This window comes from Camelus ferus, chromosome 22 (assembly GCF_009834535.1).
Source record: "Camelus ferus isolate YT-003-E chromosome 22, BCGSAC_Cfer_1.0, whole genome shotgun sequence".
Lineage (NCBI taxonomy): Eukaryota > Metazoa > Chordata > Mammalia > Artiodactyla > Camelidae > Camelus > Camelus ferus.
This window is the reverse complement of record NC_045717.1, coordinates 14,226,187-14,253,272: the sequence shown is the minus strand read 5'-3', so window position 1 is coordinate 14,253,272 and position 27,086 is coordinate 14,226,187. Positions and strand designations below refer to the sequence as shown.

The window sequence follows — 27,086 nt, the reverse complement described above, 5'->3', positions numbered from 1 at the left end:
GACATATACAAAATAAAGCTTTGATTCTAGGAGAAGAGATTCAGATTATATGCCAGTGGCATGGGATGATTCACATATATGAGTTTAATTCAGATTATATTCCGACAGTAAGATCTAGGTAAGTATTAGATCTGGTGAGGACTTAATAAATGATCGTTCCCTGACTGATTATCAAGCAATGTTGGAAGCAAGAAGAGAGGGATAGGTAGAAATTTAAATGAATTCTGAACAATGAATAATTAAAAAAACTATTTAGTGTATCTGCCTCACGCAAATGGAAAAGCGAAGTCCCATAAGAGTGGAGTGACAGCCTTAATTCGCAGATGCTTTTCTGATAGTAAGTTTATGTTGTCTCATTTTAAAAATTTTTCTTAGGTAATTTACTGATTTATTTGAAATCTGAGCTTAACATTTTTGATGAAGTAGTTGAAAACACTTTTTGACCTTCTTTTCTTTATGCTGAGTAGGGTCAAATCAATCAAGTTTTCATAGGACCTACTTTCCAGATACTGAAACCAAGAAATAATAAGATATATCACCTATGGCGGAGCTCTGCTTTGAGACTTGAGGTGTATCTGTCTTCTGCGTTTAAAACACCAACTTTCATCACGTAAATTTACTCCACATTTTGAGAGATTTCTACTGGGAGACGTAAACAATGAGTAATCTCCACTTTCACAACAATGACTTTTTTCTAGTAGATTTCATACACAGTGGAGTTTCTAAGAAGTTGCAAGAAATGAGACACTGAATTATATGAAATGAGAAGTCGATGATAACACATTTTTCTTTTCCCTCTACGGCTATATTAGCAGCCCACTGGCAACACATGCCAAGGTATAAAAAAGATAGGGTCCTGGCACTGCTGCTAATGACAGTGCAATGAAGTAGCAAGAGCTTTAATTTGTTGTGAAATGACACAAGGAAGGTCTAGAACTGGCTTCATCATTGGTTGCGTGACCACCAATTATCCTTGCTTGGCTTTTGAGCATATGACATTCAGTTTTTGCCTAGGAAATCCTTGCTAACAGCAGTGGGGTAGAATGAATGGCATTCTATGCCCTTATCTCAGTTTTCCCCCTAAGTTACTATGCACCCTGAGACAAGTCATTTAATGTTCCTGTGCCTTAGGGTGCCATTTGTAAGACGAGATAGACTATGTGACTCCAAAGTCCTTCCACGTTGACATTCACTTATTCTAGGTCACCTCCAACTCAATATGTCCTCTTTGGTAAGTTCTTTCCATTCGACAAACAAGAGTTTTCATGACCAGAAAAACATTTTACCAAATACAGGTACCTACAAATTTGAAGCAATATGGTATCTTTCAAACATGTGCTCTGTCCTCTTCAGAGGGATTGTTAAAAAAATAAACTTTTAGATCTTCCTAACAAATGCAATCATGCCACCATATACAATGCTGAAATGCTTCACTTTTTTTCTTTTAAAGTCAGTGAGATGTGTTAACTCAACAGGAGAAACCCCTTCACAACGTATACATATAATAAACCCTCACGTTGTATTCTTTAAATATCTTACAATTGTATTTGCCAATTATACTTCAATAAAACTGAAAATAAACTAATAAACAATAAATCAATTAATAAAAGACGAGTGGAGTTAAAAAAAAAGTCAATAAGGACCACCACAATCTTAAAAAAAAAAAGGCAATGAAGATAAACTCCAGAATTATCCACTGTCACTCTTAAGTGTTTCTAAAAGAAGCAGTAGCCACTAAATTAATTCCCAGTATATTCTCTCAAACTTCTGAAAAAATTATTTAAAAAGGTATCTGATTGTAAGTTGGTTCAGAAATGATGCCATAGCAGACTGGACACCCACATAAAAATCTAGGGAATTCTGACCACATTTTTCCGCATCACTCACCCAGACACAAGTGGTCATGCTGAAAAGAATTTAGTTTGGAGAATAAGGGGCCAAGGCTCACATCTTATTTTAGGCAGCTTTGTGTTTGTGTAAAAAGTCCACCATTATTGGACATCACAAGAATATTTTAGCAAGGACAAATACAGATTTGGACAAAATACCCAAGCCAGGTTACTATGAGGTGGGGGGGGGGGGGTTGTGTCAAGCAGGGACACATTATGACTTTTATGAACCCTAGGGACTTTTGCCTTTGTGGGCTGTTCCTCCAAAAATATATATTAAAAATGTATTTCAATTTTTATTTTCTATTTTTATACTTTATGACTATGTTAATGTAAAGGTGAATAGAATCCAAGTTGGATCATATTCATTTTTTTTTCTTTTGGCTGTACATGTTTGTGTCTCCTAAAAGCAGTGTAGGCCCTCGGCACTGTGCCCACAGTCCCTAATGGGGAAGTTGGTCGGGGTGGGGGTAAAGCTTTCACAGTAAAACCCACTTTCGCTGTCATATCTTCTACTCAAGAGCCCTGGAAACAGTTTTTTTTTTCCTAATGTGATATTCCTTGAATGTTTAATGTCTCTCTACAGCGAAAAGGAGGAGAATATGGGACCATGATTATAAGCTAAGTGGAGTGGGTATTCCATGACTGGAAATCAGACAAGCTATCAAATTCCTTCTCTTTCACCTTCTTCTCCTCTCTTACTTTGTACATCTCCTCCTCCAACCTTCCTGAGTTAAAGATCAGGATTATGACCAAACCTTCCTGTCAGGAGGACAACGAGGTTAAAATGTGACGTGACAAGTGAGAATGACTGGGAAGTGTAAAGGGAGCTGTGTGGCTCACCTCCTCCTATGAGAAGGATAATTAAGTTAAAAAAGGAAGTAAAATCAGACTTCCGTTAAAAATGGATGCTCAGAAAAATGTCAGGTGTTATCACATTTATCAATGACCTTCCCCTGGCCTGACAGATGCTGGTCCCAAGCTACCACCTCTAACCTCATTTCAAGTCTTCATTCTGGCCCCACGGGTCTTCCTGTTCTTCCTGAAACACATCAAGCTTTTACCCGCTCCGGAGGAAGGAACTTGTTAGCTCACCCATCAGCGTACTCTGCCCCAAGACTTAACTGGCTCGCTCGTAGGTTTCAGTCATGCATCTGTATAAATGGCAGTTCCTCGGTAACCCTCTCTGAGTCCCTAACTAGACTAGGTCCCATCCCCTTCATTCTCCGTCCCTATACCTGCTGTGTACAGCTTTACTGCATTTAACACTCCCTGGGATTACGGATGCGTTAGCACCTCTGTTTCTGTCCCCACTGCTGAAATGCATGTTCCACAAGATCAGGTGCTTGTTATCTTCACGCCTGTGTCTTCAGCAAGGCACGCTGTCCTTTGCAGTTGCTTCATAACCATTTGTTATGCATGAACAGATAACTGAATGAGTGAGGAAAATGTGTTGTAGCTTTCCTACATGAAGCGACGTGGGCTGCCCTTTCCTAGGCTGACCCCCGGGACCAGGTGCCAGGAAGGATGAAGCTGACAGAACACATCAACTAACTGGGGAGAGCAAAGTGGCAAAAGACATGGACTTCTTTCCATTCTTTCCCTCTAGACGCTTACACGAGGGCGGAAGTCGTTTACGAGTGGACCCGAGAACCAGCACGCTCCGTGGTCGTAGCAGAGGATGGGTCGCGCCTAAACCAGTATGACCTTCTTGGGCAAACGGTAGACTCTGGAATTGTCCAGTCTAGCACAGGTAAGTGCTGTTTGGTTACTTTAGATATGGAAGAAGGAGTTGGAAAAGTTTTTGTAAGAATGTGCAAATTCAGTTAAGTCCTTCCATAACACAAGTGGAGAGAGTCAAAACTGCACTGAACTGGGGCACAGCTGGGCTGGGAACTAGTGGAAACTCCGTAGACCTGTGACCTTGAATTTTCCATTTAATGCTTTCTGGTCTCTGAGTTTTTGCTTGTCTGCTTGTTTACAAAATAAAGGTTCTATTCTATTGTGATCAGGGTAGCGCTGTATTTAGCTACATGAACCCTTGGAGAGGAAGAGGTAGGTTATTATCGCACTTCCTGGCACATAAAGAGCTTTTAATAAATGTTAGCTATTAACATCGTCTAGGCCCCATTTATTGTCATGATTCAATGAAACTTGGTAAATTTTTAGCAGCAATCGTTACATGTAAGATGCCCAAAAGCCTTTTTTCCCCCTACAAATTCACTTGTAACTCTAGCCAGGGATCTTCCACCACTAAAACCTACACTGATCACTCTATTTTGGAATTAAAAGTAGATGGAATGACAACCTTGTCATTCTAAGTGAAGTAAGCCAGAAAGAGAAAGAAAAATACCATATGATATCAGTCACATGTGGAATAAAAAAAAAAAATAAGGACACTAGGAACTCATCTACAAAACAGAAACAGACTGGCAGACATAGTAAACAATCTTATGGTTACTGGGGGAAGGGGATGGGAAGGGATAAATTAGGAGTTCGAGATTTGCAGATACTATTACACATAAAATAGATAAACAACAAGTTCATAATGTATAGCACAGGGAACAATGTTCAATATCTTGTAGTAATCTATGGTGAAAAAGAATATGAAAACAAACATGTGTATGTTCATGTATGACTGAAGCATTATGCTGTACACCAGAAATTGACACAACATTGCAAACTGACTATACATCAATTAAAAAATATATATGTATATATATACACATACCAGAAGAAAAGTAGATGGACCACCATCCTTCTTGGTGTTGTAACTGTTTTACCAATGAAACACTCAGAACTAGATTAGATACTATCAAGCAGCTGGACCCCAAATTTTAAACTTTTGAAGTTGTTTCAAGAAATAAGATACATTTAGTTGTGAGAGTATCCCGTTGTGACTAACTGAAATGTGATCACAGGGCCAGATAATTATAAGTAAAATTTGGATTCTAACAATTAGGAAAGCTTAGCCTCTCGATCCCAGTATTTTTAATTATGTTCAGTTACTGAAAGCTTAGCAAGGGTCAAGAATTTTATGGCTGTCTTTAAATTTTTTAATTAGTTTGTTCAGTATGATTTGTAATTTCTAAAAAGAAAAAGGCAATTTAGTGATCAATAAGGACAGAATTCCTCTTCTTCTCAGAAAAATTTCTTCCTTAGATTTCAAACTTTATAATTAGGACCATGATCATTCTAATCTGATTATTCTAAATTCAAGTCATAGGTCAATATATCTTACTCTGACTATTGGATAATTGCTGCTTAACAGGATCTGCCTTTTCCTTACTTTATAGCATCCATGGCTACCCTAGAAGTTGAAATATTTTATTTCTTATCGTGAAAAATGGAAAAGATTGTTTCTCAGCTTGGCCTACTTTAGAAATGCACCCTGGTATGGTAGAAAGATCTCAGGCTTTGCAGTGAGAAAGCAATGTGGACTCAAGTCCTAGTCCTGCGTCTTAGAAGCCTTATGACTTTGGGAAAGTCACTTATCCAATTAGAAACGGTGTTCTCTTCTAAGAATGGGGAGTATATAATTTTGCATTAAAGATGGGAGCATATAGAACACTGAACAAAGTGTTATGCAGTAGATCCTTAAAATGGTATGAAGTAGTTTTTGTTACTGTCCTGAAAAATATCCTAGAACATGGAAAATCCTGAAAATTTTTCCTCCTCACAATTTATGTTGGAAAAGATACAAAGATGAGCAGTGTTTACTTTTTAAAAATTGAACGCTACTATTAACTGGATATTGTCCCAAGCCACTAGCGTCAATGATAGACAAGGGAGATACCTTGCATTTATAAAATCTAAAGTCTAAGTGAAGACAAACACATAAACTATAATTATCAAAATGGGTGGTAAGTGCTGTGATTAACATTTTTGTGAGGGCAAGTCCGTGTCTGTCTTCTGTATGCCTATGATTTACTATAGTCGCTGAAACAGAGGAGGCACTAAATAAACACTTGGAATTAATGAATAAAAAAATAAATGAATCCAGCCTATGATAATCAAGAAAAGGATTGCTGCAAGGGTTGACTTTCATTTTGATAATCTGTATTTGTTGGGAGCCAAATACTTACTATTCTAAGCCCAGAGCATTCAGAATAATAGACATAGAAATTTTCCTCAAGAAGTTCTCCCTCCACTGTCATTAGAATGGACGTTGGAGGGTGTCAGGGAAGCGGTAATTCAAGCGTGGTAGCATCATGCAGTAACAGAAGGAAATGCAAGCTACGAAGGCTGCTGGGCGGGAAGAGTACTTCCATTCTCGTCCAGCGCTAGTGACCTTGACATATCCCTGCATTCCTCTTTATGTTCCAGTTCCCATGTCTGCAAAATCAGTGACTTGGTCTGATGAACTTGGAGACCTTCCCCACCTCTGGTTTCCTAAGGATTCAGCCTACCTACACTCTTGTTACTCAGAAAACGTACACAGCCACAAAAGGGCAAAGGTGAAAGAGAGGGGTCCAACCCGCCACCTCCAAGCTGGCTGGTCCATTAAAAGTCATCATTCCAGCCCAGAGCAGTGAATTTGTACAAAACAAGAGCTTTTCCTTGTCATTCCCATAAAAGATATGGGGAGAGGTGAGGGAAATAATGAGCAAATTCTCAAATGTGGGAGCTCAATTTGATGTATGTTTTCAACTCCACAATAAAACACTTGAACTACACTTCCTCTGGGCCCACCTTAGCTCATCAAAAATCCACCTTGGTTTCTATGGGAAGAAACAAAGATCTTTTGCAAAGTCTTCAATCCCGTATTTCACATCTCCTTTTGGAGCCCTGAAAACATTAAGATAAATGACACTGAGTACTATTACCTCCCTGTTTCTACCAGACGAGGAATGGCGGCAGGGATGAGCACACACATTGAGAATAATCAGACACGAAGCACCTCCTTAAAATTCTCTGTGGGGAGAGAAGCAATTCAGACTAGAAGGTTAGAAAGTGTTTCCCCACTTGCCTGCAACCAACACACATGTGAACACAACACTCACACACACTGCCAATGACCTCTCTCAGGTCAAATGCCTCTAGATCACGTCAGTGCCAGGGGAGGGAAAATAGGCGGCCCCGTCCAACACTTTGGTTTTTTAATTATGTGCAAACACATCAGATGGACAGTCCCTTCACTGGACTCTGCCATCAGTTCTGGGGGAAGAACATGAGTTGGAGACTTAGCTTGAAGGACACTTAGTTACCCAGCAAAGCAAACCTGTTACAGGGACACAGAAGAATGAATCTACTCAGTTTTCAAATTGGATGCAATTCTCTGTTATTCATTCATTTATTCACTTATTCCTTCAACCATTTGCTTATTTACGGTGTTTGACACTGTGATTGGGCCTGAAGAGGACAGATGAAGGATGCATGATTCCTGCCCTCAGGAAGCTCATGGTTGAGTGATGTAAGTAGCTAACGTGCGCTGTATTGTTTTAATCCTCACAATAGTCCTAGGATGTGCATATTATCATTATCTCCATTTTACAGATGGGACATAATTGAGGCCCAGAGAAGTTTAATAATTTTCCCAAGGTTACACAGCCAGGCAGTGGCAGAGCTGGGATTCGAACCTTGGTAGTCTAGCTAGAGACAGTGTACTCACAACCACATGACACACTAGTACCAGGCAAGCTAGACGTGTGTGAAAATGCAACAGTGTGGTAAAGCACAGAGCTTAAGGGGTGGGTTCTGGAGCTACACTGTGAGGTTCTGAACGCTGGTTTTACCCCTTATTAACAGGGTGACCTTTCTCTGTCTTTTCTCTTGTACTATTTGGAGATAATCAGAGGATCTACTTCATGAGCTACTGTGAAATTGAAATAGAAAAATGTGTGTAAACTGCTTAGCAGAGTATCTGGCATGTAAAAGTTATGTTACAAATATGAGAGATTACTATTCATAATAATGATGCAGTTAGTGGAAGAGAACTACGTGATGGCATGTAGGAAGAAGTCGTTTCTGCTTGAAGTATCAGGATCAGTTTTAAACTAGCCCCCAGGCATGACCCCCGTCTCATTCTGCTATACCACATTGTGCTTCCTAAATGGTTCTTAAAGGACAGCCCACATGAAAATTGTAACAGTGATTAAAGGGCGAGAACATACGACTTAGAAGCAAATTTATTAAATTAGTCAGTAGGTGTAAGAATAATACCATGGCTAGAAAATGATAAGAATGTAACAATACAAAATACTTTTTAGAGCTTGCAACGGAAAGTCGTCATATTAACCTAAGTCAATACACAGATTTGATCAAAGGAAATACAGGTGAGTTTTGCTGAATAAGAAGGTCTCCTCTTTGCGAATGACTGCTGTTTCTCCTTAGAATGAATGACCAAGAGAAACTGTGGGATTCTGTTTCTCGAGACAGTCTTCTCTGGTTGAGTTGACTTAAGGATGAACCGGCAGGGTCAAAATGAATGAGCAAAAAGCAAGTGTTTTCACTGACCGGGGAGCAACAGTGGTGACTGACATTCATCAGAGGAGCCTTGGGGCTCCCATTTCTGCAGCCTAGTACACGATCTCTAGAGAAATAATCAGAACCATAAAATGTGAAAACAGGTTTGTGAAGGGGAAGATGGGGTGGGGGGAGGAGATTTATACAGGCTTCTGGTCAACCTAATCATATTTCAGAGGAGGAGACAAGTCCAAAGAGTTAGTTAAGTGGTCTAGAACTATGACCACTGTTTCCTTACTTCTATTTCAGTATTCTCTGAAGCAGATGTTAAAATATATGGTATTTTTGATTCCTTCTTCCTTTGGGAAAAAAAAAAGGTAGCGTCTTAGAAAACATAAAAATTTAGAATATTCGAAAGGAAAATGTTACTTTACATGGAATCGACATCCACTACAATTCTGTTGAAGAAATGAGTGGTTGATTTCTAGAGCTAGAGGGACAATGCATTTCTGTCCTTCCTGCCTGTGCACTGTAAATCTGCACGTGACTCGGAATGTTTAAAGTAAATTTCACGTTTCTCATTCCACACTATCCTCACAGCATCCCAGGAAATAGTTAAGCAAAACACTGTCATTTACTGAACAAAATGGGAAAACTGAAGTCAAATAAAGTGAAGCCAGGTGTTTACTCGAATTTACAAGCATCCCTCAGGGTTACATGATGTGCAAAGATATCTGAATTACGGTTCTTCTAGACTGTTGAATCAAAGGAGAAGAATTTGACACGCTTAGTACATAAGCACTTGCTGTCTGGAGATACTCTTTCAATCCAGTTTAGGTGACTTTTTTTTTGTTGTATTTTTCTTTCATTTTTAAACTATTACAGTGTGATTCTGATTTTGCCACCTTTTCCTTATTTAAATACTGTTGATGGAAATAATCAATAAACAACCTATTAACAGGGAAAGAGGTTTATTTGAGCATCATTGTGGACTAGAGTCTGATCCTGAGAAGTGCTTGTGTTCTGCCAGACTACAAAATACAGGAGGCTTATGTTGGCAAAAACCATAAAATTCCACAACTTGCTTGTCAAAAATCATAACTGGAGCTGGCAAGAAGTAAGGGTGCTTGTTAAGCAAGGGTTGGCTGGGGTCTGAAATGGCTGTATAGTTCCCTGAGGAGACCTTGAGACCATAAGTTTGCAGCTGGCAGGTGCTAGGAGATAACTGTTTTGAGAATCGCTGGTGGTGTCCTGGAGTCTGATAAAGGTCAGCAAAATCAAGCTCTCAATGATGCAGGAATGCGTCTGAAACCACATCCATGATGGCCACCCATATCCATTTTGGATGCCTGAACCAGAGTTACTCCATTTTGGTTTTTAAGTACCTTACTTTCTTTACCGGTTAAAGTCAGTGTACAAGGCACGTTGGATAGGCCACGAGACAGGCTGTGCTAGTGAGCATCATGTATGAGCCAGAGGGACTTTCCTATACCTCAATATGTGAACATTTTTTCCATCAACATTTTGTACAAAGCTTAGATTTTATTTAATTTAAAAAGATGACTTCAAAAGATTTGAAGTTTTCCTCTGCTTCCTCTGATTTGTTAGTGAGGAAGTGGTTTATAAAACAAATACAGTGTCAAATAATAGCTCCTCCAAAATAATATTCTTTGCGGAATCTTCCCCAAATGTCACATTGTGGACAACAAAAGATGATAATGGGATATATATAGACACTCATCTTTCTGGCATTATATGAGAGATGAGGTTTCTCTTTGAGCTGGTGACATTTTGCAGGCCACAGCTGAGTGGATGGTTAGGAATAATAATGCCTGCTCATGGGAAGTGATATGCACCCTGGCTATATCTATCTAAGGCAGACTCCTGGGAAATTGTTTTTTGTTTTTTTTTTTTGTATTCTTCTCAAATTTGAATCATCTTTCAGATGACCTTGGAAACATTACCCAAGGTATATACAAAAACCAAAAAAAAATTAGTTGACATTTTATTTACTTTTCAAAAAAGAGACGCTACCAGGTGTTAAATGGAGAGTGTGTTCTTAAGCTTCATGCATCCCTTTTCACCAAAGGCAGGAGTTGAAAATTTAGGGTATGTGAAGCCATGCTACACTCAGAGAGGCGTCTCTCTTCTTAATGCTGATTTGGTGGAGGGATATAAGCACATAAAAAGCTAAAATAAAAAACATGTGATGTTATAATAAATGTTAACAGAAACTTTAAATAAATTTGAAGTTATTTAATATTGATCCGTGAATGGCAGGTGTTATCATCAATAAAAACCATCAAAGCATAAATTAATGTATGGGTGATTTCCTACCGTAGAGAGTATAAGGGGCATTTCTTCTACCTATACTTCTACCAGCTGACTGGAGAGATGAAAGAAGAAAATGGAGAAAGGAGCTAAGATTTATTTTAAGCTCTTATGTAGCATGATCTCAAGTAGAGCCCTTATTCTTTATTCTCCCCATGATACACTTGTCCCTATTTTATAAATGAGGAAACTGAAGATCAGAGAGTTTAAGTGAGTTGCTCAAGGCTACACAGTGGGAAAATAACATACCTGGGTTTTGAACCCAAATTCATTTGCTTCCAAAGCTAATAAACATCCTCTACAGTCCACGTCTTCCTAGTCTACTATGGACTGAGCCCAATCCATAGATGAACAAAATATTCAGCTAGAGAAGATGTCAAGTAGAGAATTCTGTTGGTCAAGATACTGAGATGTGAAAATGTGTGGTGAGACACGAGTCATGATACTGGCAGGCACATTAGAGCTTTGATGTGAAGAGTCTTGAATGTAGGTTAGGGAGTTGACTTGCTAGCATGTAACACTGGAGACATTGCTGACTGTCACACTGAGGGGAAGGGAGAGTGTTTGCTAGTGGCATCTAGTGTGTAAGAGGCAAGGTGTGTGGCTAAATATCCTACATTCCACCAGACAGCTCCCGCAACAAACAATGACCTGTTCTGATACACCCGTCAGCAGTGCTGAGGTTGGGAACCTCTCGTGTAGATAATGTGACTCCATTAAGGTATTTTAGCTTATTTACATGTGCATTGAAACGACCCCTCTGAACTCAAAATTTGGGGAAAACTGGAGCTAGGACATGACTGGAGACAAACAAGACAGTAGATGATTGTAGATTTACTTTGTACGACTACAGAGAAGTTAAGAGCAGTGACCACAAGATAAGATAGACTAAGAGATACCACACAGGTGAAATTACAATTGTGTTGATCCAACTGATTCCTTTCTCTCTCTTTTGGAAGTCCACTAACACTCAAGGATTAATTCTGGATTTTTTAGCCTGGGTGAATAGACAGATGGGAGTGCCGTTCATTTAGAGATGGACGCTAAGCAGAAAAGAAGGACTGCTCTATGCTTGTCATTATTTTCTTAGGGAAAAGTTTAAGTGATATCATTTTTGAACATACTGAGTTGATGACATCAATGAAAAATCAGTATCTATGGAATATTCGGAAATACAGTGATTTTGCAGAGCAGTGTCACTTAAAGATGTAGATTCTGCAGTTATCTGGATAAAAATGACCCTAGGAGCAGGGATGAGAAGGAAAAGTCCTTATTAGGGTCAAGAAAAAAAATGGAGAAGAAAGCTGTACCGGGAACCTCTACATTGGCTTTGCAGAAGGATGGAGATGAGTGCCCTATAGATTGAAAGAACTCAGTACTCTCTGATGGAAACAACCGGTGAGTTAGCAAAAGGAACTGAAAAGGAGAGAGAAAAGGAGAATGTGAGTCAAGAGACTGCTATCAAGATGGCCGGGGCCCTCAGCATTGCTTAATTTTTAATGCTGCAAAGAAGATGAGTAGTCAGCTTGAAGACTGAGATCGTCTTTAAGACTGAGATGTTCCAGTTTTTGCAAAATAAGAGACCATGGTCAGTTTTAACCACGTTACAGGGGCTGAAGCTGGACGGCCATGGGCTGAGACGTAAACCACAGGATGAGGAGGGTTGAAGTTCGGAGTGGAAGGGAAGGAGGAAGATAGGGAAATGTGGTTATCAAAGGAAGCAAGGTTCTTCTTAGTAAGAATACACCTATTTCCTACCCACACACAGATAGCTAAGTAGATATTCAGAGTAAGGAAAGCTAAAAACTTCTAAGAGTTGTAACTGAGAAAATACACATCAATTTAAAAAAAGCCACCTCCTGCAGTCTGGGTGTATTTATTGCTTTGCGCCTCCTAATCAGATCAGACTTTGGCATATGTAAAGACCATGGAGAGTGCCCAGCTAGTCCGCTGGGTCCCAGACTGGCCTAGGAATGGAGACAAGTTCAAAAGCTAGCAACAAAGATGGGTTTTCCTGCCCCTACCTTAAAGAAGACTTTGTGTGTGTCAAAGAATTGCATGTTTTGAAACCTCCCAGGTGATTCTGATGAAGGTGGTCCTCAAAATAAATTTTGAGACTTCCATCTCACTCTCTTCATTTGGAAGATCAGGCTAAGCCGAATGACTTACCTAAGGTCAGCTGCCAAGAGGAAGTGCTGGGGCTGGAACTCAGCTCCTGTGACTTGCACAGCCTGAATCTTTCCTGCAGTGGACAAACGGGGGATCCGGTCTCTCCCAATCTGTTGGGGGTACGTCACCAGGATCTAGTGCAATGCCTTATTGCTTATTAAACCCCATCTCTAAATAGATGCTCAGCTTTGTATCTTAAGTGTATCAGGTACCAGGATTCGGATGTACGAATATCAGTGAGATCTCTGGCACCTCAGTGTCATCATCAGAGCCATTCTGGTGTGTCCTTTAAATCTCTTTTCTTTCTTGGATAAAAGCTTTTCTCTCCGGGAACCAGATGTCACATGGAGAAAGGATATGTCTAAACTCCATGTTCTTGCTGCTGATGGAAAAACTCAGAGACAATTTCTTTTCAAGGTCAAATTGCTGACCTTCCTGTCTGTTTTCCCCTGTAGGAGAGTATGTTGTTATGACCACTCATTTCCACCTGAAGAGAAAGATTGGCTACTTTGTTATTCAAACATACCTGCCCTGCATAATGACGGTAATTCTCTCCCAAGTTTCCTTCTGGCTCAACAGAGAGTCTGTACCAGCAAGGACCGTCTTTGGTAAGTGCCAGTCAGGACATGCATGCAAGGGTCTGGAGGGCTGTGACATTGCAAGTAGAATGAAAAAAATAATTATACCTTAACATCTGGACTTAGTCCAATGGATAGGTTCAAGGAGTTACTATTCTCATTACGACATAATTATAAAAACAAAAATCTTTCTTCAAATAGTAAGCTGTTTTAGTGCATGTTAATAGATAGGATTAAAGAACATTTGCCTTGATATTTTAGGAGAGAAATGGAATGAAGCAAGCATAAAATGCATCATGATAGATTAAAGCACACACAGAAATATCAATATTTAAATTATACATTTAGAATGCATAATCATGTGTCAGTGTATGTTTTTTTTTTTTTTTTTTGACAATCTGAGAAGATACCAGCAGAATTACTTCCTGACATATATGAAAGCAGGGCTTTTCCTTATGTAGAAAAACTCATCCATGACCATCATACTGGTACCAGGGTATCTCATTTTACCGAATGTGTGCACTTCTGAAGAGTTACAAATTTTTTTTTCTATTAAAATGCTCTAAATGCCCTAGATACTTTAAGTCAATCTAATGGAAATTTGTTTAAAGGGGACTAACCTTTTGCTACTAGGAAACCTCACCCCCTAATTTATTATTTTACAAGTTTATATTTCATATAAAGAGGTCTTTCCTGCCTGTATTGTAGTACACTGACTTAACTGTACTCTTCAGACTGATGAAAACCAAACACTTACTGCATCATTCATTCATTCATTCAGTCAGTCAGTCGCTGACTTTTTCTTTGAAATCTACTGTGAGGTCCTACTATGTGCCAGGCATGGGATGTGGCATAAACCTCTCCCCTCATGAAGATTATACTCTGGAGCTTCAGATTTGAATCACAATAAAATCATGCGGAACATTTATTAAGGGCGTTTGTATCAGGCTCTGTTGAAGGAAGTAACCCTGTATCATCTTATATAATATTAAAAAGGCCTCTGTACTGTTAGTATCCCTGTGTTTAGACAAGAAAGCTAAGGAACAAGAGACTGGGTAACCTTCCCGAGGGCAGAAGCTATTAGGTGAAGGAGTCTGGAGTAAGACTCAGCCTCTCAGCTCTGGATCTGTGGGTTCAATGACGACCATGTACCCCTGTCCACCCTGCGGCCACGGCAAAGCATGGAAGGGGGTGACTGCGAGCAGCATCATCCATTTGTTAATAACGACCACATATTTAATTGGTGAAACGTACAATTATCAAGGGTCATTCCGAAAACATCTTACTAGGCTCGTGCTGTCCTTAAAACTCTTTACTACAAAACAAAAGCCTTAAGACCCTTGCAATCTAAACTGAGGGTTATTATTCATGGGCAGAGACCCCTCTGGCATCACCTTTCAACAATATGCAAAGTATGAAAGATCAGTTATCTCAGAGGAAAGCAATTCTGCTGCCAGTGCTCAGAAACAAGTCTTTTCTTCTGAACTTCATTAGCAAGGCGCTTCTGGGTTGCAAACCACCAAATCTTTGCCGTGACATTAGCCGAAGAACACGGCTCAATCAAGAAGGGTTCCAGCTGCAGAGCAAGAGAGCACTTCCTTCCAGACTTTTTGTTTTCCTTCCTCACAGTTTGTAAATATTAACCAGTGCTTATGGCACCTATTAGAACTGAAGATTCAATTCTTGTCAGATGTTCACTTCTTCACGTATGTGTAGTTTGAGCCCTTTATTCACTAGAAATTTTTAAGAATTAAGAACATAGAAGAAGGGAGCAGGGTATAGCTCAGTGGTAGAGCGCGTGCTTAGCATGCACAAGGTCCTGGGTTCAATCCCCAGTGCCTCCATTAAAAAAAATAATAATAAAATAAATAAACAAATAAACCTAATTGCCTCCCTCCAAAATACAAAGTTGAAAAAAAATTTAAAAAGAAAACAGAAGATGTTTACTTTATGCTTTATATTTTATTTTTGTAGAATGAGCCCAGACCTACAGTGAAAACGATTTTTTTAAACGCTTACTTTTCACTATGCTATACACCAGAAATTAATACAACATTGTAAATCGACTATACTTCAATAAAAATAAATAAATATGTGCTGACTTTCCCTTCTCTGTCCCCAACAAATCCTATCTTTCCTTTTTGGATATTCTCCAGGTCACTTTGGAATGTTTTAGAAGTCAAAAACCTTGCTCTTAGCATTTCCGACAATCTTCTGTCTCAGCCGACTCATGCCCTTTTGGAGAACATAACTACCTATCTGTAAACTCAACTGCAGGAAGTAGTTCCCTGTATCAAGTTATATATTTCTAATGTTTTAAGTTCAATAAAATCACAAATACAACGTTCCAAGACCTTTAGCCTCTTAACATTTATTTAGTACACATTTCTATTCTTTTCAGTCTGCATTCAGCACACTTCTCTGAGCTGTTAGGGATGCCTGAGAAGGTCATGGGGATTTAAAGAAAAAAATACCAAAAGGGGAAAAAAAAAAAAAACCCAAAGTTGTACCTTATAACAGTTTATTAAATGGCATCTGAAATGCAACAGAGCTGAAGCCATCTTAGGTCTTAAACGTCATCTTCTTGACCTTCTGGGCTCTCTCTCGTTTAGAGGCAGTGTGGTCATGCAATTTTGCTCCTGGAAAGACCCAAGTTTTGGGTTCATTCTTCATTTTTCTAAGTTTCAGCTGCCCATAAACTGAGAGTCCAATTAAAATAAAATAGTGCCATTTAAAAGATGAGGTGAGAAAATACAATAAAATATGTAATTGCCAGAGTCAGTACTTGGAATTCAATAGATTCTTAACACATTTTGGGGTTTTTTCCCTTTCCTTATGGCAGGAATTGTAAGATCTCACACACACACACACACACACACACACACACACACACACACACACACACACACACAAACACGACACACCTCTCTCTTTATGCTATTCTTCACTGTTTTTAATTTATGAATGCCCTTTGTTTAAGAATACCCATTCCCAAATTACTTTTAACAGCTAGCAGCTGCCTACATAAACCAAAATTTGGGTAAAAAAAAATGAAACTCACTTTAGCAAGGATTTATCAAAAAGGATTAAAGCTGTCCATAATAAGTTATTAACTATGCCTTTAGTATCGGGCTAAGTGCTGAATGCTTTATTACATTGTTTTATTTAATATTCACAATAGCCCTCTGAGTTAGGCTTATTAAAATTAACTTACAAGGAAATAATTACAAAAAATTCAGAAGCTCAGAATTGTGAGGCAATTTTCCCAAAGTCACTCAGCAGTTTAGAAAGCTGGGATTTGAAACTGGGTTGCTCTGGTCTCCAAATGCTGACAGTTAATTATCTTGCTCTTTGCTCAAGTTATCACTGAAATGTAAATTTGGGGGCTATTTTCCAGCCAATATTTCCTAAACCATAGGTAACACGGATAATGCCCCAGGACTTTCTGTAACACCTCCAAAGTTCAGAGTCAGTCTATTCCCTACCACAGTGACCATGTATCAAAAATATGATTTAATACAAGTCTCAGTGTTTCTTCCTAATTCTATCACTTCCTAATGTAGTTACAAAGATCATCTACCTTGAGCTTCATGGAAAACTAGGGAATATTGGATGGTTTAAAGCAGCTTAGCAAAGTTAGCCACCTACCAGCTGTGTGGTCTGCTGATTCTCTAAAAATTAATCAAAAAGGGGGCATCATAGATCTAGTTCTAGACACATGGGATGACAAAATCTTCTCCAGCTATAATTTGCTTATCATCTTTAAAATGCATTTCACTTACTATATTTAATCCTCAAATAATCTCGTGAATGACGGTGCAGAAATTTTCCTCCCTTAGAATTTCAGCCATGACATAGACAGTCAAGAGAATGAATGTTAAATCACCACTTTTACGGATACGGAGACTGAAGTCCCTGGAAGTTAACTTGCTTACTCGAGAGCTAATAAGTAAGGAGGGACTAGTCATTGGAAGTAGTTACGATTTTTTCTACACTAGGCAACCTGAGCCCCTCTCACTGGGTTTCTGTGAATTGTTTTCCATGTATTTTCAAATGGCTTCAAAGGAACTTAAAATATTCTAAATGGTATATTAGGTTGATAATATTAATTTGTTAAATAAACATCAGTGGATATATCATTCACAAACCAACTCAACTATTACACCAACCAATTATTTAAATAAAAGAAAAGCAACTGACTTGAAAATTGCTTTGAATATAATCAGGTGATTTTAATCAGTAGGGATAGATTCGCAGAATAGAGAAGATGATGCAGCATTAACAGAAAGAGAAAGATTGCAAACATTTGAATCAGATAAATATGTTCAGATTTGGTTTTGCCACTTCTTAGCTAACTGACCTCAAGCAAGTCACATGCAACTTATTTCAGGAATTTCTTATGAAAGAGTAGCTATTTCAAGAATCAGGAACAAATTGTACAAAAGCCAAAGAGCTAATAATGTAACAAAATATTACTCAAAGATAATTTAATTATCTATCGTGATCAGTTATCAAGAAGTTATTGGTTTTATGGTTTATACATTCCAAGTACACAGGTATAATATTAAACAGAGCCGAGGATCCAGAGATTATGTGTGGATCAAGGACAGTGAAGATCTCTGCTTTATATTTCAGAGAGTTGGGGACAGTGAAGGAATATTATTTCCTTTCTTATCCAGGACACTATGCTCAAGATGCCTATTTAAAAGAGTTTACTATCTGATTAACAGCTTCTCAATAGCAGGGCAGTTTTTCCCCTCCAAAAGCTCCCCCTCAATCCTGCCATGAACTGCAAACTATAGTGGGGTTAAATTAAAACTCATCCATCCCAGGCCAAAATGGAATGAACTGGAAAATACACTCTGTCCATGGTACTGCTGGTTTCCCTTTGTACAAGTAGGCTGGCCTCCCTGATAACGCTACAAATTCACTTTCTTTCTTTACAGGAGTAACAACTGTGCTCACCATGACAACTCTGAGTATCAGCGCCAGGAACTCCCTCCCGAAGGTGGCTTACGCCACGGCTATGGACTGGTTTATCGCAGTGTGCTATGCCTTTGTATTCTCAGCTCTGATAGAGTTTGCCACAGTAAACTATTTCACCAAGAGAGGTTATGCGTGGGATGGCAAAAGTGTGGTTCCAGAAAAGGTAAATGCTTTACCATCCCTGTGATTCATCACTAGTATGTCTTTTTAAACCTATAGGATGGAATGTTTGGACTTGGGGGGGATGGATGAAGAATGCAGAGAGGTTAAAGAGTTTACTTTTTTCTTGCGTCATGCATGATTAAGTGCTATGAGAATTTCATTACTGCTAATGAGAGAGATTGTTTCAGTGGACAGATGTGCAGAGCAGAGGGAAGGAGATGAAGGAGAAACACAAAGGTAAACTCTACTACTCAAATATGCTTTCCTGTGGTCTCCGTTGATGTGTGAACAGTTTTACCAAACCTTACAGTAGGAGCAATTACACCATTATAATTTTTATAGCTTGAAAATCATAGTCTTCGGGTTGTTTTCTGAGCCTAATAAATTTGGTCATACATGTTATTACGTTAGTGCCTCAACTGAACTGAATTTTCAAAATGCATGACCTCTAGTTTTCACTAAAGACTGGGACACATACTGTCTATTTCCAGTTTGCTTTAAGGATTAAAATGCACAGAAATCATAGGAAAATTCCTCATCTTAGTTTAGAGTGGATTTTAAAGCACAGTTGGGGAGGATATTTCTACGTCTGAAGTTTGAAGGGAAAATATGTCAAAATACAAGTGAGCCTTGGACGATGGGAAGAAGGGCAAAGTCAGAGAGATCTAGAAGACAGCTAGACGTAATCTAAGAAGAATCACTCTACAGCAAACACAGAATACTAGTCTCTTGAGATGGTCCCTGAAAACACAGTTCTGTGGTCAAATACACCTGAATAATTCTGCATACTGTATCACAGAGTCACGGTATATTAAAAAGTCTGAGAAGGTCTATAGTAAAGAACCCCATTTAGTGATTATTTTCCTCTCACAGCTTCACAAATATACTAGAAAAGAGGATCCTTGGTGGTGAAAACATCTACCACATTTAGTAGAACCTAAAATGTTACTGGTTATAAGATGTACCACTAGCGGGGAGGGTATGGCTCAGTGGTAGAGTGCACGCTTAGCATGCACGAGGTCCTGAGTTCAATCCCCAGTGCCTCCATTAAAAAAAATAAGTAAGTAAATAAATAAACCTAGTTACCCCCACCACCAAAAAAGATGTACCACTAATACATGCATAAGTAAGAAAGAAAATATGCTGCCAAGTAAAAGCCCTGAGATTGACCTTTCAGACACAGAGGAATCAGTGGACCACCCCAGTGATCTCCCGCACAAGTGAAAACAAAGATGGTTCTGTACAGGAGGCCCTATTACAGCTAACATGGATGAGAACCAGGTCCTAAAAATTCACCTTGCCTTGAAATATCCTTGCACACCATAGAAAATCTCTGAATTTTCAAACCAAGGATATTGGCTCAGGTTCAGTAGAGAGAAGAGAAGAGACAAAGGGACTGCATTTACCAGCTGGAGAGAGGGATGAGGGAGCGAAGATAGAGTTTTTGTCCAATATTTACCTTTGCCATTGATGGCCCTCCATTTGTTCTAGAACAGAAAAGGCAGCCTCAAAGGAGAGAGCTCACCAGACCTGAAGATGAGTGAGCATAAGGCATGACCAATTGTAAGACAGAGCCCAAAGTCATAGATATGGACGCTTTAAAAGTGCACATCTTAGGGGGAGGGTATAGCTCAGTGGTAGAGCGCGTGCTTAGCATGCATGAGGTCTGGGGTTCAATCCTCAGTACCTCCATTAAAATAAATAAATAGACCTAATTACCTCCCAACAACAACAACAAAAAAGATCTGAGACAAAAGTGCACATCTTAGAATCCCTGAAATACTCAACTAAAGGTCTTCAGGACGAATGACACACAAATATCGGGGATATGCAAATGCAAAATGAAATGCAAATATTGATGAAAGTTGCTTTTCTAGCTTCCTCCTTTGCATGCTGCAAGAGGCCAGTGTCTTTCTGATTGTGGCTCAGCAGTATCAGTTGTTAGTGACTTGTCAGGGGAACTGAATTTGGTCTGGAAAGCGCAGAATTTGGGCTGAGGCATGGGTGAGCTCATAGTTTAGTTCTCTCTTTCTGACCTGCTATTCGTCTTTCAAGTGTTCTGTCTCAGATAAAATATTTTAATCTCGATCTACAGCTCATGTTATTCAGTGCACATGTATAAATAAAGGTAAAGGTCTAGCTATATATACATTTATTTATATAATACATTTATACCTATACCTGCCAGCCTAATGAGAAAGAGAATATTTTCTGCATTTTATCTATGTCTCTGTAAAAACCTTCCCCAGGGCTCTGCCAGTTTGATTTGCTTATTACAGGGGATGTGATCACAGTGTGATCCAGGTCTCACTTCATCATTCAGAGAGGATAAAAAAATTGTCCTTTTTCTGTGACCAGGTGAGTGTTTTCAGGAGAGTTAAGATTTCAGTCTCTAACATCGTATAGCTTGAAAATAAAAAGAAGATTCTCATACGTCGTCACATTATCAAGTGAGTGTACAGTAGCCTTCTCAAGATTCACCCCCACATGGTTAAATCCTGAAATACCAGCTTCTTAAAGAATACAGGTAGTTCAACATTTTCACAAGTGAAAAAAGCTATTATTATTTCCCGAGAAACCAGCCAGATATTTCTAAATAGCTTTTCAACATGATGTTGAAAAAAAAAAACCCCAAAACAAACAAAAAAACAAATCAAAAAATAACAACTTGAGAAATTTTAGGATTGGGGTATTATGATAGTTGGCAGTGGGAAAGATGAAATCTACCAATAATATAAACTCTTCTCCAAGATTTTTTCCTTTTGCAGATTATTCATTTCAGTTCATTAAACAAGGTATCTGTCACTCAACAAATTTTGGTTAGATCAGAATCCTCTTCAACATCAGAGTGCATATATATTTTATCTAAAGGACATACACGCTTTTCAATGTATCCTTTAATATATTAAAACTCTTATTTTCTAGGCAATAGACATAATACCACTTTAATCTGGCTGTTTATATTGAAATGAGTCATATCAAGTTTTGACTTGTAGTCATTTGGACTATATTCAGAGGGAATCACTTTACCCACTTTAACTTTATACAGATAATTATAGCATTTGTCACTCCCCATAAGGCTTAAACAAATCTACCTTCATTAAAAATGGGCATCAATGTGGAGTTAGTGGCCTTCCTTTTAATGACCTAATCCTAGAAAAAAAAATCTGGGTTTTTTTCCTTTTTTCCTTTATTTTTTGGTCGCAATCAATGTATGCTTAAGGATTTGGAGAGGAAAAAAGGTAGTGGAGAGGTCATGAAGTTGGTTAATAAGGAAATTAACCTCTTAAAATCCCTGTCTATAGCACCTTGTGAAAAACATCAGCTCTTCTGGAAGTAATATTTTATTCTGATTTGATAATAAAAATACAATAAAAATACAAATTATTCAGAGTATGCCGAGTCTGGCTGGCCAGGTTTAGCTGCTCATCAGTATTCTCTGTGTAGCTTTTTCACAGCGTCCATGATCAGGCTCCCATCCCTAGGAATTCTGATTCAAAGTGTGAGATTGTGCCCAAGACATTCGCACTTTAACAGTTTTTAACTGGTGAGTTAGTGTGCATGAAAGAGTGAGACTCACACTGTTAGACCAGTGCTGTCCAGCAGGAATGTCAGTGAGCCACAAATGTGAGCCGTATATATAATTAAAATTTTTCTAGTAGCCTTATTTAGAAAGTGCAAGCCAGTGAAATTAAGTTTAATAATGCACTTTAGTCAATACATTAAAAACATTATCTTTACATATAAACAATGCTAAACATTATTTAGGAGATACGTTATACTTTTTTTTCATACTATGTCTTCAAAATCCTAGGTGTACTTTATACTTCCAGCACATCTCAAATTAGGCTAGCCCCATTGTGAGTGCTCAGTAGTCATAAGTTACTAGTGGTAACTATGTCAGACCATGTACCTCTAAAAAACGACCCACTTCATTTTTCAGAAATGTCTGTACCTTTACGAAAGGCTGGCGTTGTCAACTACTACACAGGTCACATTGGTGAGCGGCTAACATGGAGCAGGAGTTCAGGATATCCTGACTAACCCTGCCTTGTCATTTGTCTACTGGAAACATGGGGAGAGGCAGCGAATAATAATTGGCTCAGTAATGTATCACTGCAAAACAAACCACCCAAAAACTTAGTGACCTGAAATAACAACCAAGCATTTGGGGCTGGGAAAAAAACCTGGTGGCATTTCTATTAGTCTGACCTGGGCTCACTCACATCGCTGCAGTAAACTGGAGGCTCCAACAGGGTGGGAAGATCACAAGGGTCTCTCTCACAGGTTTGGGTCCTGATGCCGGCTGGACTGCTCGCTGCATATGGCCCCTGTCCCTCTGTGGTCTCGTCCAGGCTCCCCCCATGTGGCAGGGGCATGCTTCCAGAGGGTAAAGGCCGAGGCTGCAAAGCCTCTTGATGATAGGGTCCCTAAGCTGGCCAGCATCACTCTGCCAAGGCTACAAGTCTAGATTTAACAAGTGGGGAAATACACTCCACCTCTTGATGGGAAATCCTGGAAGATACCTGTCTGCATTTTCCCTAGCTTTACTGAGATAATAATTGGCATGTAACATTGTGCAAGCTTGAGGTGTACAATGTGATTGATATGATACATTTATAGATTGTGAATTCATTACCACCAGAGTATTAACTATCATCTCTATCCCATCACATAGTTACCATTTCTTTTTTCTGATGAGAACATTTAAGATCTCATCTCAGCAACATTCAGGTGTATGATTCAGTATTATTATCTATAATCACCATGGATTAGCAGACATTAGGTCCTGTCTAAAACGTCCATTTAGACATTTGGTCCATGCTGGAGGTCCTTGATATCTGGTCCTGTCCAAAACCACTTGGCATGGACCAAATACCTGCTTATGGACAAATGGGACAGGACTAAATTTCAAGGACCTTTGACATGGACCAAATATCTTATGGATGTTTTTGAAAGGACCAAATGTCCTGCAAGATCATCGTGCTGTTACATTAGAGCAAACTTGTCAATCTTACAACTAGATGTTTGTGTCTGCGTTTTTCATTTATCCCCAAAATGCAGTCATAAATACATCCCTCAGATTTTACATAAAGCACATGTTTGAGTTCCAAAGTAAAGGCCACTCTGCTCAGCAACTTATGAATTTGCTTCCCACAATTTACTAAACGAAATATTTTTACTCTTTCCTTCTACAGCCAAAGAAAGTGAAGGATCCCCTCATTAAGAAAAACAACACTTACGCTCCGACAGCAACCAGCTACACTCCTAACTTGGCCAGGGGTGACCCCGGCTTAGCCACCATTGCTAAAAGTGCAACCATAGAACCGAAAGAAGTCAAGCCGGAAACAAAACCACCAGAACCGAAGAAAACCTTTAACAGTGTCAGCAAAATTGATCGACTGTCAAGGATAGCCTTCCCGCTCCTATTCGGAATCTTTAACTTGGTCTACTGGGCTACATATTTAAACAGAGAGCCTCAGCTAAAAGCCCCCAGCCCACATCAGTAGGTTCTGTCACTCACATCCCGTTGTTGGGTCCTCTGCACTGGGAATTGCCTTCTGTTCTCAACACGGTAATTCCCATCTGCTTTATTGCCTCTGTCTTGAAGAATTTGAAGGTTTCCTTATTTCCATAATTCATATAAGAACAACAGACCCCTGTCTGGCAGCCCAAGAGCAGACCATACAGCTGAGAGACAGGATTCTGAGAGAGGGAGCAAGAGAGCAAAATCGTGGCAGAAGGAGACAGAAGGAAAGAGAGATGAAAAGGAGGGGGAAGGAGATCCAAAGATAGGAGAAAAAGTAAAAGAAAAATCAAACTTAACTCTGTAACTCCAGGTCATTTGTAGATATATATTTCCAAATATTCTAGAAAAAAAAAGATACTGTATATGTCAAAAATATTTTTATGTGAAGGTGTTTAAAAGAATAAATTATAATGTTTAAGGAAGAAAAATTTTTAAAAAGTCTATGTCTTTATTGCACAAATGACAATGTGCTTCTTACGTATTTGTTTATTTTAAACTGATGTATAGCTTTAACATTTTGTTTCCAAAGCTAAAAATCCCCATTCTTTCTCCTTAAAAAAGAAATGCCTAATGCATTATTTTGTTGTTAAATGCTATTTTAAAATTGATGGAAATTGCATAGGCTAAGGTGCAATTCCTCGCTGTAGAGCACATTTAATCCAGTGGAGATAAATGCCTTTAAACAGGCTACGTTGCTACCATCCACACTTTTACCACTAGACTCGATGGGGAATCATTTTAACAGAAATATACACTCAATAAAACCAAAAAAAAAAATTTAAAGATTTATTTTCCACCCTGTCTATATCCAGATAGCACATGGGTCCAATAATCACTGATTTTCATTATGAAGATGTTTTTAGAGGGGCAAAAATATTTTGCAAGCTCTAGAATTGTTGAATGTATCATTTTATATAACAGTACATTAAAAGCTTTAGATTGAAATTTATGACTAGTAAATAAATATAGAATATATAAATTATATATGTAAATATCCAGCATGAGATTGTACATTTTTTACTTTTTTTAAGGCTGTGTTCTTAAAATATTGTGTGGGACTCACCGCTCTTAGCTGTTAGAATGTTGTTAAATGCTACGGAAATACATTTAGAGCCTGCCTTTAAGACCAGAACAGCCTGAAGGAGCCTGATGGGACTTAAAACATATGGGGATAAAGTACACTTATGTAGGAACAGCTTGCAATTCAAACTGTTGTCCAGTGTACAGTAGTAAATCGGTTGCAACCTGCTCAAGTCATGCCATGTCTCCCTATTTTAGGCTCTTGTAATATAGAAAGAAAATGGAAAAACATTAGTGGGAGCTAGAAAATCACCTGTATATTTACTGCTATCTTTGCTGATACCAACTATTTCAATAAGTGTTGTACCATATGTAGCATTAAATATAAAAATATGTGAAAGAATGTACAGGAAATAGCTTTTATTGAGTAATATTATTACTTTTCGTTTATACTGTAGCAATATATTTGTAGGCATACTATGTAAGGGCTTTAATGACAAGAGGTCAATTAACACTCCCTATGAAGATTCTAGTCTGTTTCATTACTTCCCAGATGTTTTAGAGATAAATATTTATGCGGAAGGTATTTTTGAAGTCTCCTTTTGTCTGGTAAGAGTTTCAGAGATCTTTAAAGTTAGCATCCAGAATCCATGAGTTATGGTCTAACCACATTTAGAATACCATGACATAAGCCTGTTATCACAATTACCAAATAAGACATTTGGGATCCATACCCATGTTTTGAGCAATGTTTTTCTCAAAGAGCTGCTACCCAATGACATAGGAAAATACAGTTTGTGTTTTCCTAAACAAACTCTGGTTTTCTTTTTAAATGTGCTTTATTGTTTGATTCGGTCCTGCCTAAGTTCACTGAGCTAAGCCAGCAAAGGCTGAACCAAGGATATCTCATCCTATGGTCTCATGTATAGAAAATAAAGTAAAATATGGCTCTAACTTCTGTGTTGCTGTTTATCCCGTTATTTTTCGGCGTTAACCTAATGTGCTTATTAAGAGCATTTTATCTTCCAAACTCCTCGTGGCCCACATTTGGTCTGTATTTTGCTTATTAGATGTGAATATTTCTTCTTAGTCTGCTTTCTGCTATGCAATGACTGCATTTCTATCATTCCTTAGTTTGTTAGTACATGTGGACAGAATTCTATTGTATAAATTGATTGCACAACTTATCAAAGACAAATTACTCTATGTAGCTTTTCTACAGTGCTTTGCTAAACCATGTAACCCTAGTTAAGTCTTCCTTGAAAATAAAGATCCACTCCTATAGGGGACAGTTCCTGTTAACTCCCAGGAAAAATTTTTAAAAGATGACACTGAATGTTTATTGCACCTTAGTGCAGTGAAGTGGCAATAAAACCCAACATGAATTGAGGTTGTTCATGGCAGATGCATGTACTGCTTTACAGAGTTTAGCAGAAGCTCTTAATTTTATGTCATACTGTATTCTATTATAATAATAAAGCTAACATTATTCAATAACAAAATGGAATGCTTGACTCTCTTTTCTATCAATAGTATGATCTTAAACTATGATTTTTTTAATTAATCACTTTCAAAGGAAGGAATTGCTAAACACCTGGTATCTGGCGTTACCAAGAGCACTTCAACTCAAAATTTGGAATACATAAATAGAGCAGAGTCAAAGTGCTGATATGATGGTAGTTTGTTCATATCTATTGTTAATGTAATAAATCTGTTTTCTGATCTACTCCTCGGAGATTGGTTTAATGGTTTTGCAGAAGGAGTCTGAGCATTGTGATTTTAAAAGCTCCCCTGGAGCTATCACATTCCTTCATGTTTCTATAATCACAGAGTTAACGTACAAAATACTTGTCATCATTTGAAAGACAATGGAAAACTCATTTCAATGATGGACCTAAAACTGTACTTGATTCCTACAGGCAAGACCATGTGAGGCAAAATCTTTCTACGTCAGCTGGTGGCCAGGTGAAAACAAAGTAAATTGTATTTGTACAAATAAAACCTGCATCTTCTTAA

At 38.4% G+C, this 27,086-nt stretch overlaps 1 protein-coding gene across 1 annotated transcript in view; it reads left to right on the top strand.

Annotated features, from left to right (window-relative positions):
- GABRA1 (gamma-aminobutyric acid type A receptor subunit alpha1) overlaps positions 1-26,544 on the top strand; it is a 56,413-nt gene extending 29,869 nt beyond the window's left edge. The window contains exons 7-10 of the mRNA XM_014567945.2: positions 3,499-3,642; positions 13,250-13,402; positions 18,319-18,521; positions 23,719-26,544. Coding sequence (XP_014423431.1) covers positions 3,499-3,642; positions 13,250-13,402; positions 18,319-18,521; positions 23,719-24,030 — 812 coding nt within the window. The 3' untranslated portion in view covers positions 24,031-26,544. The remainder of the gene's footprint in view (positions 1-3,498; positions 3,643-13,249; positions 13,403-18,318; positions 18,522-23,718) is intronic.
- The last annotated feature ends 542 nt before the right edge of the window (positions 26,545-27,086 follow it).